The 14387-nt window shown below is 40.7% G+C and overlaps 1 protein-coding gene across 7 annotated transcripts in view; it reads right to left on the minus strand.

The window, feature by feature from the left end:
• The window catches only part of TANC2 (tetratricopeptide repeat, ankyrin repeat and coiled-coil containing 2), a 281058-nt gene that overhangs the window by 75152 nt on the left and 191519 nt on the right, over nucleotides 1-14387 (minus strand). For all 7 annotated transcript variants that reach the window (XM_079798830.1, XM_079798833.1, XM_079798832.1 and 4 more), the window contains 2 exons: nucleotides 4566-4847; nucleotides 110-243 (listed from right to left, as the gene is read on the minus strand). In XM_079798830.1, the coding sequence (XP_079654956.1) occupies nucleotides 110-243; nucleotides 4566-4847 (416 nt within the window). The remainder of the gene's footprint in view (nucleotides 1-109; nucleotides 244-4565; nucleotides 4848-14387) is intronic.

Genomic DNA, 14387 nt, shown 5'->3' on the forward strand with positions numbered 1-14387 from the left:
TGGTATACCTGTACATATTTCTGTTCAATTTGCCTAGGGTTTCCCTACCTTTGCCCCCTTGATGTTAAAAGGGAACTAGCATGCCCACAAACTGGGAATCCTATTGTACCTGTGAGGCTAGTCTCCGCATAGCCTCCTCCTGCCGCCTGCGCATTTCTGGAGTTCCTGGGCAGCTTCCACTGGTAATGGATGAGTGGGCTGAAGGTGGTTGTGTGAGTGGCAGCTCTCTGTTGGCATCCACATCTGGATTAAAAAGATGAGATGTTTGCATCAGACAATCATAAAACTCTGAACTAAAGAAAGACTGGTGAAATTTCATTTGTTGTATGATCCAGCAATTCTATTCCTAGGTATGTACCCTAGAGAAATAGAAACAGAGGTCCATTCAAAAACTTGTACACAAATACTCATAACAGCTAAAAAGTGGAAACAACCTAAATGTCCACCAACTGACAAATGGTTAAAATGTGGTATATCCGTACAATGGACTATTACTTGACAATAAAAACAAATGAGATACTGATCTATGCTACAATATGGATAACCCTTGAAAATATTACATTCAGAGAAGAAGCCAGTTACAAAAGATTATATATTGAATAATTCTATTCATATGAAATGCCCAGAAAACAGAATCTATAGGGACAAAAAGTAAATTAGTGGTTACCAGGGGGTGAAGGTAGGGAGTTAAGAGGAGACTGGAGATAGCTGTTTTTTTTAACAATTCAATTTGTTCATGGAATTTAGAAAATGTCTTACCTACACTAATAAGTACAAAATATATTTATGAATGCAGATCATACTTTAAAAAATGGGTACCAAAGTAGTTGACAATAAAAACAAATGAGATACTGATCTATGCTACAATATGGATAACCCTTGAAAATATCACACTTACTCAGAGAAGCCAGTTACAAAAGACCATATGTTGTATATTTCTATTTATATGAAATGCCCAGAATGAGTAGATGTTAATTAACGGTCAAAAGGTAAAGGAGGAGGAATCAGGGAAGACAGTCCTCATTCAACTCCTACCAGTGAAACTGAGATATTTTCCCTTCAACTGGAAGAGTAAATCTTCTGGTCACTGGACAGAGTTCTGAGCAATTGGAGGAGGGTAGCTGTGGGAGATGACAGTGAAAAAATGCTTGAAGAAAAGTGTCAGCTGAGGTCAAGTTCAGTGACTGTCATTTCTGTTGTTTATTCCCTCTCCTCACCACTCCCATTTTTCTGGTATTTGATTTTGTGGGTAGTTACTGTTTGAATACCTTCTGTCTTCTAGTTATTTCTTTTAAATATGCCTTATTTTTTGTCTGCATGTCTTTCCTTTCTGTTGGTATTCAGAGAACAGTAGAAATAAAAGTTAATATGAAGCCAGTGTGCACAGCGAACTGGCAAAACAGACTTCTGAAATGAGCAGAGTAGGGAGGGTAGTGGTTACTTACTGAACAGCTGTTTGGGGGACTTGGCAGCTGTTGGCAAATGTCAAATCCAAATAATAACTAACATTGACTTTCAGTGATAGGAAAATATAGACTTGTATTAGAGCTTCCCTAACTACTGTACTGAGGATACTTGTAGTTAATTCAATAATGCCTGAATTACACAACAGGTCTATTTTCATAAAATGTTTTGCTCTTTGTGTGTGTGTGTGTGTGTGTGTGTGTGTGTGTGTGTGTGTGTGTGTGTGTGTTGGAGGGGTGGGAAGATGATTGGTGGGGGAAGGTAAATGGGGGAGTCAGGTTTGGGAAGGGGTGTAGGTGGAAAGCAGGATGACAGGCTAGTGCCTGCCTTGACAGCTTTTCTGTACCTTCCCAGGGAAATGACAAGGAGGGGGCGGGCTGGGGGCTGAGTGTCTGTGGGGGAAGGCTGAGCCAGGCTATGCAGTACTGCAGACTAAACTGCTCAGGTCTTCTACAGCAGTGCTGCTCAGTGCGGAGGAGGCAGGGCCAGAAGAAGAATGACAGATGATGCAGAGATGGAAGATGGGATGTGGGGGCTCCAATAATTTTCCACTTGTTCTCATTACTACCACTACATCACTGGTATCACTTACTGAGGGTTAGGCGAGCCGGTGGGATTACAAATAAATTTATCTAAGCTTAATGTAAATTAAACACTGTAAAAAACTAAGCCAACTCTCTATATAGACATCATTCTTATTCTGCTACTGCCAGCAACATTTCAGTGCCAGCTCATACAGTAATAGATTAATGCTGAAAACAAAACAAAACCCAAAAAACAGTGTGCATTTTATCAGTCACCTATTCTTGACTCTTCTTAAGGACTGGTGGTTCGGTTAAGATGGTAGAGGCAGAATGTAACTTGGACATCAAATATTACAACAAAAATTATTTTTTTCAAGGTAACTGCTGGCTCTGGATAATTCTGATAAACACACAACCACATATTTTATCCTCCTTGACACCTTTCCAAGGTTTGAAAGTTAACTATCAGACCAAATCTACAGTTTCAACATATGGACATTTATCTCATGAATGGGAGGGTCATTATTTTTAGTTTCTCTGGAGATAAAGGCAATGGATGTTGAGAATAACTTAATGAACCACCTTGAAAGAATCTCTACTTTCGGGAGCACAGGGGCTGTTTTTTATTAACTCTTGCTCTCCCAGACATGGGGGGTATGGGGACTCCCAGATACCTTTGCTTTCTGAGAAAGCAGCTCTTCTTGCCTTTGGCATTTATCCTGTCATGCATGATTCTACCATTCTGTTATCTGAAACAGTGATAGAGGAGTCAGAGAGACTATTAGCTATCTGCTTTTCTGCCTGACACCCTCAAATAGTTAACCTCTTGGCTTACTCAGATAAGAGGTAGTTTGGTGTGATACTTAAGCACACAAAGGAAAATACTGGGATAGGTGTGGAAAAATACTTTTAACCATGAATATATTCTTAGAATCAGAGAATTTTAGCAAAGGAACAAATCTTAAAGATCATCTAGTCCCACTTTCTCATTTACAAATGAGAAAACTGAGGTTTAATGAATTAAAGTAAAATTATCAAGGTTACAAAGTATAGTCAATTTGAATGTTGGGGCTCAAACTCTGGGCTCTTGATTCCCACATGACCTATGCCAATCAACCTCAGAAAGTTTCATGTAGAAACTAAGCATGACATTATTCTTAAGAAAATATTCTTTCATACAAATTCTTATACTCTGGTAAACGGACTCTTGATTCAAACAGTTTTCTCTCTAGGCACTAGCTGTTCTTCTACATGTTAGATATCCATAAATTTACCTATGGCAATCTGCCTACTTAATGACATAAGAGTGCTAATTAATTTCAACAGGAAGCCAAGATGTTTGGAGGGCGTTCAGTGAATTCCTGTTGAGTTTTAGCACTGTGCTAGACTCTGTAACAACTATAATCTCAGACAAACCATTTCTAGTGACTGCTGTTCTGAAAATTTGTGGTGAACTAGACGGAGCTACACTAGCAGACCAATAGTTTCTTTCCGTTTTTTCTCTCTTATAACTAACAGAAACCAGGTAGACTATACGTACAGTGTGTACAGGAAGAACATTTCCTTTTATCTCCTTTACTGAAGTGAATGAATTCTACCAAAAAGGAGAGCAAAATGGGCAAGAGAATGGCTTCTGAAACCAGACTGCTTAGTGTTAAATTCTAGTTTCACCATTTACTGGCTATAAAACCTGGGAGGTTTGCTTAACCTCTCTGAGCCTCAAATCACTTATCTATGAAATGAAGACAACAGGACCAACCTCACTGAGTTGATAGGATTGGATGAATTAAGACTTACTAAGCTGTCAGACAGTATCTGGCATTAGGGGCCATATGAGTATTCTATAAATAAGTAAACAAGATCCTGGTGGTGATCATCCCAAGCTGTGCTCTGCCTGGGATGAAAGAAGTATGGATAAATATGAGGTCTTAGCATCTTCTCACAAGGAAGCAGGAGAAACCCTTCAAGGGCACAATGACGTTCAAGCCCAGGCAGTGCAATACTGACATCAATGGCAAGGAAATGAAGGCATAAACAGATTGTGCTGGCAAGTAACAAGGAGACCTGGGCACAGGCTGAGCAAACCTGACAGTGATGAATGCAAACGGCTCTTACAGGCAATTGCTGTAGTTATTCTCCAAAGGACAGACAAGCCAGATAGCCAGTAGGGAAGAGTCATACATTTTTCTGAAAGTTTTTTCCCCCCCAGTCACACTGAGGTGACTGTTGGATATGTGGGATAAATGTAAGCAGAGTATTATATTCTTTCCCTCAACTCTGAATTAATGGTCCTCACATACAAGTCAGGATTTGCAGATATATAATAACAAAAGCATAATATGCTAATTAGACTGGACGTCCTTCTGGACGAAGCCAGGGCTGCAAGGGAAGTCCAGGTCCCGGGTGCCAGAGGGAAGCCCGGGTCCCGGGTGCCAGAGGAAGGAAGGCCTACTCGTGCACAACATTTCGTGCATTGGGCCTCTAGTCAGAAAATAAAAGGATATGAGACAATATAAATATGTTAGAAAAAAAATTCAGAGCAATGAAGCAGGGAGTTCTTTAAAAAGGAATACTTACGTTTGGGGGAGGCATGCGGGCTGTCTGAGGCGATCTGTCTCATCCGTGTTCCATGGCAGCTGAGGGCCACAAGTCTGGAGATGATGGCGGTTTTGCCGAACCCAATGTTTCCCACAATCACTACTCCTTGGTTCACGCTGGCATTTGAACTTTGAAGTTGAGCATCTATTTCATGGAAAACCCAGTCCCGGCCAACAAACACTGACTCTGTAGTGATGCTGGGCACTTCAAAGAGCAGAGGCTTCAGGGAGATATCTGGAGGTCTATAAGGTGCAAAGCGAACTAGAAGGAACAATAAGAAAAAAGAACTTAGGCCAAACCATCAGCATTGAGAGAAATAAAGACAAAAAGCATCAACTTAGAGTTACAGTATGATGGTATTCTGGCTTATTCAGAAAATAATAAAACTCTGATTTTGGTTCTATGCAGATAAGCAATGACAGGTGACTTAGAGCCATTTGATACTCTAGTTGGCAGAACACAAACACTGTCGAAACAGTAATGATTTATGGGACAGTCAGAAAGTCAGGGTAATATTAAAAGCTATTAAACAATGGGGATGGCCTGGGCACTAGCAATCAGGATAGATGCACAAGTAGTAAAAAAGTAGGGTCCTGAAGGCCCCCTTCTATGCCTGGGGATAACCTTGTAATTGTTGGACTGTGAGGAGGTGCAGAGTTGGAGTTCCTGGGGGAGAGACCAGACTGGCGGTCCTTACCAATCAGTAAGGGCATATATCAACATTAACAACCAATATGGCCATACTAGTATATACCAGTCCTGTGGAAAGCAAGGTAAAGTTTCTTTAAAAATACCAATGAAACTAGAAATTCCTTTAAGTTCATGATTTTATATACATACATATATTAAAGGAAGCAAAGCCTCTAAAGCTGATGGTTTAAAAGGTCTTAAGCAGTCAAAGAAGTAGAAACCAAAGTTTCACCTAATGTCTTTGCACTTGTACTAATTGTATCCATGCCAATTAAAAAGATTTTTGACTTATATACACCTGTCTTGGGGATGAATCTCTATTGCTTTTCTGTGCTTATGTAGTTGTGGGATGTGCTAAGGGCCAAGTAGGAGTTCTACTTTCAATAGTTCTCCAAAAATGTGTAATAGATGTGACTTGGTTTTAGAGATCAAAGTTCTAATTGTATTGATGGTAAAAAGAAGTCCTGCCTGACCTCTCTTACCTGAGTTAAATGCCTTCTCCCATAACTATTCTGAGAGTAGCTCTAAGATGTATCATTTTATCTGTTTGTATCTTTAACTTAGCACAGTGCTTTCAAACATAGTAGGTGCTCAATAAATACATACTGAAAGAATCAATTAAAAATAAGGTATGGAGAGAACCAAGATGGCGGCATAGGGTAAACACCTAACTGTTGCCTACCACAACAATTTTGAAACAGCAACTGGAAAACAGAACGCACACCGTCCAGAACCACCGGAAAGCTGGCAGAGTGGAAAACCTGCAACTGGAGAGGAGAGGAGAGTGGGACGCTGAGCCTCAGAAGCCGTGGAGGTGCGGAGATCCGTGAGCGCGGAAAGGGCGGGCGGCTGAATACGGGGCAGGCTTGCTCGCAGCGCGCGGAGAGGGAGGGCAGCAGACGCTGCGTGGCTAGCTTTCTCGTTTGGGAGAAAAACAGAACCTCCGGTCTGCACTGAAATTCAGCTGCGGTCGGGGAGAAACTGGGCTGTTTGGCAGTGGATGAGGCTCGAAAGCTGCCTTCTCTCAGAGGCGCGCAGCCATTAGGGCACGGAGAAACCGACCCTCTTAGGGCGGCGCGGACGGAAACCAAGTTTGTCTGCGCCATTCTGAGACTCCGCCCCATCCGAGCTGAGCACAGCCCTCCCAGTGACTGGATTTCTCATTCAGGAGTAAAACAAAACCTCCGGTCTGCCCTGAAACCCAGCCCCAGCTGGGGAGAAACTGTTAGGCAGTGGGAGAGGCTCGAAAGCTGCCTTCTCTCAGAGGCGCACAGCCATTAATTCGGGCACGGAGAACCCGTCCCTCTTAGGGCGGAGCAGACGGGAAACCAAAGCTTGTCTGCGCCACCCTGAGATTCCGCCCCATCCAAACTGAGCACAGAAGCTCTCCCAGCGGAGACACTGCTGATCCTCACAGCCAACTGGCTTGGAGATCAATTCCCGCCAGTGATACCAACAATCCCAAACACTCTGAACTCGTTTCTGGGGACACGCGGGGGGACCCAGACGCCTACGGGACTCTCGGCCATCGGTCGGAGAGTGAGAGTGACTTTTCTGTCGGTGTGGACGACACCAGATTTCAACCACTCTCATAAGGGACACATTCAAGAGGCAAACTCAGTGAGCACCAAAGCCCTACTGTGTCTCCAGCACAGCAATTCTTCCGTTATAGACACAGCAGGCCCTCACAACCAATTGGACCGGAGGTCAATTCCTCCCAGTGTACCAACAGCAATCAGGGCTTTTAACTACACCAAGACTTTCCACTCAGCCCACAAAGGGCGACCACCTAGGGTGATTGGGGAAGCTGAGCTACTGGCCCCTATAGGTCACCGACCACACAAAGCCACTCCATCAACACAGGGAGGCAGCAAAATGTGGAGACATCGAAGTATGTCACAAGTAGGAGAGATAGATGAAAGCCAACTAATGGACGACACAGTGTTCAGAACCATATTTATAAGGTTACTCAAGAATCTTCTAAAAACCGCTGATAAACTTGAAGAGACCTTCAAGGACCTAAATGAGAATACCAAAAAAATGGAAAAGGACCAGTCAGAAATTATGCATACACTGTCTGAAATAAAGAATATACAGAGTAGACCACCGCACCCGAAGAGTCAAACCAAAGATCTGGAATATGAGGAAGAAAAAAACACCCAACCAGAGAGGCGGAAAGAAAGAAGAATCCAAAAGTGTGAGGATAGCATAAGGAGCCTCCGGGATGGCTTTAAGCGTACCAATATCCGAATTTTTGGGGTGCCAGAAGAGAGAGAGCAAGATACTGAAAACCTATTTGAAGAAATAATGACAGAAAACTTCCCCCACCTGGTGAAAGAAATAGACTTACAAGTCCAGGAAGCGCACAGAACCCCAGGCAAGAGGAATCCAAAGAGGACCACACCAAGACACATCATAATTAAAATGCCAAGGGCAAAAGACAAAGAGAGAATCTTACAAGCAGCAAGAGAAAAACAGTTAGTTACCTACAAGGGAACACCCATACGACTGTCAGCTGATTTCTCAACAGAAACTATGCAGGCCAGACGGGAATGGCAAGAAATATTCAAAGTGATGAATAGCAAGAACCTACAACCAAGACTACTCTACCCAGCAAAGTTATCATTCAGAATTGAAGGGCAGATAAAGAGCTTCACAGATAAGAAAAAGCTAAAGGAGTTCATCACCACCAAACCATTATTATATGAAATGCTGAAAGGTATTCTTTAAAAAGAGGAAAAAGAAGAAAAAAGTAAAGATAAAAATTATGAACAACAAATACATATCTATCAACAAGTGATTCTAAAAATCAAGTGAATTCAAAATCTAAGGAACAGAATAAACTGGTGAACATAATAGAATCAGAGGCATAGAATGGGAGTGGATTGATAATTCCCAGGGGGAAAGGGGTGTCTGTGTGGGGGTTATGGGAAGAGACTGGACAAAAATCATACACCTATGGGTAAGGACAATGGGGGGGGAGGGAACCGGGTGATGGGGAGATATGGGGAAAAAAAGGAGAAACAATTGTAATAATCTGAACAATAAAGATTTATTTAAAATAAATAAATAAATAAATAAATAAATAAGGTATGACACTCTAAACCCACTTTATATTTTGGAAAATAAGGGCCAGGGGTGGGAAAGAGAACAGGAGAAAAGGAAATCATAAAGGAGGAAATGAGATCTATGTATACTGTTTTATTATTCTAGAACATACCTAAACCACTTACATATCATAAAATGAGATCTAGATATGACAGCTTACTTAAGAAAAATACATAAGCATGCATATATGTACACTCTCATTTAAAACTGTCTGAAATCCATTAGAATGATAACTGAGCATTTTATAAAAGGATGACAATTACAAAAGTAGTGCAAATAATTAAAAATATAAAGCCAAACTCTAATAATAGAAGCAAATAGTTTCCTGTATCAGTTTAAAATGTCCCCAAATTTCACTTAAAAAAAAAAAAAGGCTGTGGAGATACAGCTACATGGTCACTTATAATTTCCTAATTCACATCTCTTTGCCAAAACTTACCCTTTTAAAATCCATAACTATAATCACAGCTCAGTGAAAATTAGACTATAACTTCCTAAAAATATTTTTTTAAATTCTAGTGTCTTATAGCTAATAGATTCTATTTTACTTTTCTTAAGCATTATTTTATGAACTATAATTCACATACCATAAAATTCACCCTTTTAAAGTATACAATTTAGTGGTTTTTAGTATATTCCAGCCCCTGGCAATCAGAGACTTTCTCTCTTTACAGACTTGCTGATTCTGGACATTACACACAAAAGTTATCATATAATATGTGGCATTTTAGGTCTGACTTCCTTCACCTACCATAATGTTTTTGAGGTTCATTTTTGTTATAGCATATATTGGTACTTCATTCATTTTTATTGCCAAATAATATTCTATTGTATGCCTATATCACATTATTTTTATCCATTTATCAGCTGAAGAACATCTGGGTTGTTTCTACTTTTTAATTATTATGAATCATGCTGCTCTGAATACTCATGTACAAGTTTTTGTGTACATATGTTTTTAATTCTGTTGGGTATATATCAAGGAACGGTATTGCTAGGTCATATGAAAACTCTATATTTAACTTTTTGAGAAACTGCCAAACAGTTGCATTTTATTTTATTTTTTTTCTCTTTCTCTGCAAACTATTTTTATTTTTTTAGACAGATCTTTTTTTGTTTGTTGTTTTTTTTCTTCTTTAAAAAAATAAATCTTTATTGTTCAGATTATTACAATTGTTCCTCTTTTTTCCCCCCCATAGCTCCCCTCCACCCGGTACCCACCCCGCCCCTCTGCCCTTACCTGTCCTCCCACTGTCCTCATCCATAGGTGTACGATTTTTGTCCAGTCTCTTCCCGCACCCCCATACCCCTTCCCCCCTGAGAACTGTCAGTCCACTCCCTTTCTATGCCCCTGATTCTATTATATTCACCTGTTTATTCTGTTAATCAGATTTTTTATTCACTTGATTTTTAGATTCACTTGTTGATAGACATGTATTGGTTGTTCATAATTTTTATCTTTACCGTTTTCTTCTTCTTTCTCTTCTTAAAGAATACCTTTCAGCATTTCATATAATACTGGTTTGGCGGTGATGAACTCCTTTAGTTTTTTCTTATCTGTGAAGCTCTTTATCTGACCTTCAATTCTGAATGATAGCTTTGCTGGGTAGAGTAATCTTGGTTGTAGGTTCTTGCTATTCATCACTTTGACTATTTCTTGCCACTCCCGTCTGGCCTGCATAGTTTCTGTTGAGAAATCAGCTGACAATCGTATGGGTACTCCCTTGTAGGTAACTAACTGTTTTTCTCTTGCTGCTTTAAATATTCTCTCTTTGTCTTTTGCTCTTGGCATTTTAATTATGATGTGTCTTGGTGTGGTCCTCTTTGGATTCCTTTTGTTTGGGGTTCTCTGCGCTTCCTGGACTTGTAAGTCTATTTCTTTCACCAGGTGGGGGAAGATTTCTGTCATTATTTCTTCAAATAGGTTTTCAGTATCTTGCTCTCTCTCTTCTTCTGGCGTCCCCATAATTTGGATGTTGGTATGCTTGAAGTTGTCCCAAAGACTGCTTACACTATCTTCATATTTTTGGATTCTCTTTTCTTTTTGCTTTTCCGGTTGTGTGTTTTTTGCTTCTTTGTATTTCAAATCTTTGACTTGATTCTTGCGATCCTCTAGTCTGCTTTTGGATCTCTGTATATTATTTTTTTATTTCAGTCAGTGTATGCTTAATTTCCAGTTGGTCCTTTTTCATATCCTCGAGGGTCTCACTAAATTTATTGGCCTTTTCTAGAAAATTCTTGAAAAACCTTATAACCGTGGTTTTGAACTCTATATTCAGTCGTTTGCTTTCCTCCATTTCTTTCATTTGTGACCTGTTTCTTTGTCTCTGCATTTGGCTGCTTCCCTGAGTTGATAGAGTGGCTTTGTGTGCTAGGTGTCCTATAGGGCCCAGTGGCTCAGCCTCCCCAGTTACCTGAGGTGGACACTCTTGGTGCACCCCTTTGTGGGCTGTGTGCACAGTCTTCTTGTAGTTAAGCCTTGATTGTTGTTGGTATCACTGCGAGGAATTGACCTCCAGGCCAACTGGCTGTGAGGATCAGCTGTGTCTATGCTGGGAGAACTTCTGTGCTGGAGACATCCTTATGAGACAAGACTTGCTTCAGTGGGGCTTTGGTGCTCACTGAGTCTGCCCCCTGAGTGTGTCCCTTATGGATCTGAGGAGTTGTAATCTGGATGGTCCTACTATGACCCCTGGGTACACTGGCTCTTGGATCTCCAAGGAGGTGCTAATTTAGCCTCTGCCTGAGGCCACCCAGAAGGAGCTACAGAGAGATCTACAGATTCCTCTTCTTTGTTTGGGTTTTGGAGGTGCCCAGATGAGGCCCAGCTGTGAAGCAATGCAAGCTGCTGCAGGGCGTTGGGCCTTATTTTGGATGTTCTGGGTCTTTCTGACTCAGCTGCAGTTTGTTAGGTAAGTTTAGATTTCAAAGGACCAGGCCATTCATATGCAAAAGCCTCTGCGCACAGCTTGGATGGGGCAGAGTCTCAGGGCGGAGCAAACAGCAATGGCTTCCCATCAGCCCTGCCCTAAGAGGCTCCCGGGTCTCAGTGTCCCGTGGTAATTGCTGCAAGCACCTCTGAGAGAAAGCCGCCCTCGAGTTCTGCCCGCTGCCAGACAGTCCAGTTTCTCCCTGTATGAGTCTGGGTCCCCAGATTCTCGCCCGGAACTGGAGTTCAGAGCAGTCGGGAGCTTGTGTCTCCCTCCTGCTTGAAAAAAGACAGCCGCGTACTCAGTTGCCAGCCCTCTCTGCGCGTGCACCTCCGTACCTCTGCATTTTACTTCTGCAGTTCCTCTGAGTCTCAGTGTGCTTTTCTCTTCCCTTCTAGTTGTAGAATTTCCACTTAGCCAGCCTTCCTGTGGTTCTGGATGATGTACGTTTTGTCTTTTAGTTGTAGTTTTGAAGTTGTTGGGCGAGCAGCAGTTCAGGTGTTTACCTATGCCGCCATCTAGGTTTCTCCCCCTGTATTTTATTTTTTGCTATTTTTCACAGAATACAGTCACTATAGAAAATTTAGGAATAGTAAACAAATAATGCCCTAGCTCAGTGGTCGCCAACTGGTGGTCCGTGAGGTCTGAAAGGTTGGCGACCGCTGCCCTAGCTAGTTTGGCTCAGTGGATAGAGTGTCAGCATGCGGACTGAAGGGTTCAGGGTTTGATTCTGGTGCCCGGGTTGCGGGCTCAAACCCCAGTAGGGGGTGTGCAAGAGGCAGCTGATAAATAATTCTCTCTTATCATTGATGTTTCTATCTCTCTCTCCGTCTCCCTTCCTCTCTGAAATCAATAAAAAAACAAAAACAAAACACAAAAAACTAATAATTGTGTTCCCTCTAGCCAGAGAGAAATACTACTCACATACTATATATTCTGAGTTTTATCTGTACCATATACACTTATTTTACAAACAAAAAAATGGGATCATATGATAGACACTGTTTCATAATTTGCCTTTATCACTTAGCAATTCCAGAGTTCTGAAAAAGTTGATTCTGTCAGACGTGCCAGCTTCATGGTTGCTTCAGTGGAGGGACTGATTATTGTATTGCCTTACTTCATCATTTTCCATAATGTCACTCAATAGCAGGGGCTGCTAAACCCTCATGGGGTTTCCTGGTATCTGAGTGCCCTTGCTGGGCAGACACTTAGACAAACATGCTGAGCTCTGGCTGAACAGTCATAGAACTCCCGGGGAGGAAGGAGAAAACAGAACATCAGTTGGCTTGAGATGAGTCTAATTATGCCTAGAGAGACCTAAGGTTACAGAGAACTTAGGGAACACAGAACTGGTTTCAGAACCAGAATTAAAACCTAATTCTGACTCAGAAATTCAGGTTTTTCCCTATTATATTATGTTGTAACTGCTCTATAGTATGTAAGTATTAAATCTTAAAGTGACATGAGTTCTCCAACTGATGACCAGAATTGATAGGTTTAGCTAACATGTTAGACTCTCTTCTTTATCCTTCACTTCTCCTGTGCTTCCCTTTAGGAATTACATGCTTCATCAGAGGTGACCTTTTCAAAGACAGAAGAGCTACTCAGACACACTCAGTTGCTTTCTAAACTAACTTATCTGTTCAGGTCTAAGATTACTTTATATTGTGTATCAAAAGGGACTTTCATGGCCCGGCCTGTGTAGCTCAGAGGTTGAGCCTTGACCCATGCACCAAGAGGTCATCGGTGTGATTCCTTGCAGACTCGATCCCCAGTAGAGGGTGCACAGGAAGCAGTTGATCAATGTTTCTGACATCAATGCTTCTCTCTCTCTCTCTCTCCCTTCCTCTCTGTCTAAAATCAATAAAAACATATTATTTTTAAAAGGGACTTTCATTGATATGGCTAACGTGATTTTATAATATTGAATAAGTATAGACTCAATTTAATTCTTAAATTTTTTGGAAAAATTCTATTAACTTGTTCTCATGTTAACGTAATCGCTCACCATATTTTATTCTACTGAGAAAGCTTTGACATTTAAAAGTTATTTTAAAATTTTTCTAAAAATGTAATCAATTCACAAAAACCACAAGGGAAGAACAGACAAAATTAGCCCAGTACCATATGGTAAAACAACTGTAGATACCAAGAACAGCCTAGAAATGATTTCTGTACCTCTGAAACTGAGGCTTTTGTCAGATCAGTACATTAAAAGAAAGCCATACTTCTTATGTACCAAGAGTAAAGTTAGGACATATGAATAAGAAAGCATTTTGGTCTGTATTGTAGGACATGTAAGTAATAAATATTCTCTGTGGAGTTCATATTCCTAAATATATGTTTCTTTGTTTGGGATATCAACTAGTTTTAAGAGATTTTCTAAGGCAGAAACCACTGAAATAATCCAGTGAGAAATTACCACAGCAACTATAGCTGAGCTAAGGGAAAAAGATGAGCTGATCCATACCATTTAGTAACAGATGTGGCTTTCTTACCCTTGGAATTCAAGAAGTGGAAGTCCCAGAGCAGACAGACCATCCCATCCTTCTCAAAACATGCCAATAAGGTATACTGCAATTTACTTTGAAATTTGTAAAAAATAATGGGTGGATAAAGAAAGGGGTAGATGTATAGACATATGACAAAATAATATAGCAAAATGTTAATGATCTGATCAAGGTGGTGGGTATATGAGTGTTTATTGCAGAATTCTTTCATTATTTTGTATATCCGAGAAATTTCCTAATAAAATGTTGAAGGAAAAAAGGAAAAACATTGCAATAGGGCACAAAAAATCAGACAAGCTTTGGATAGCTGTTTTTAAAATGGATTTAATAACCACACTAGACTCAGATCAGTGTATGCATCTCTTCAGTGCAAATTAGGCTCACAGCAGACAAATAAATTCTCTCTAGGAAACAGTCTCTGTGAGACTTCAATAAGTATAATTACATATCTAGGCTTATAGCGAAAACTGACCTTTATTTAACTAAGGCAAAGAGTAAACATTTAAAAAACAAACAAAAGTGCATTAAGGCTAACAGATCCACTAGCCCAAATGCAAATA

This window comes from Cnephaeus nilssonii (genome assembly GCF_951640355.1).
Source record: "Cnephaeus nilssonii genome assembly, chromosome: 19".
Taxonomy (NCBI): Eukaryota; Metazoa; Chordata; class Mammalia; order Chiroptera; family Vespertilionidae; genus Cnephaeus; species Cnephaeus nilssonii.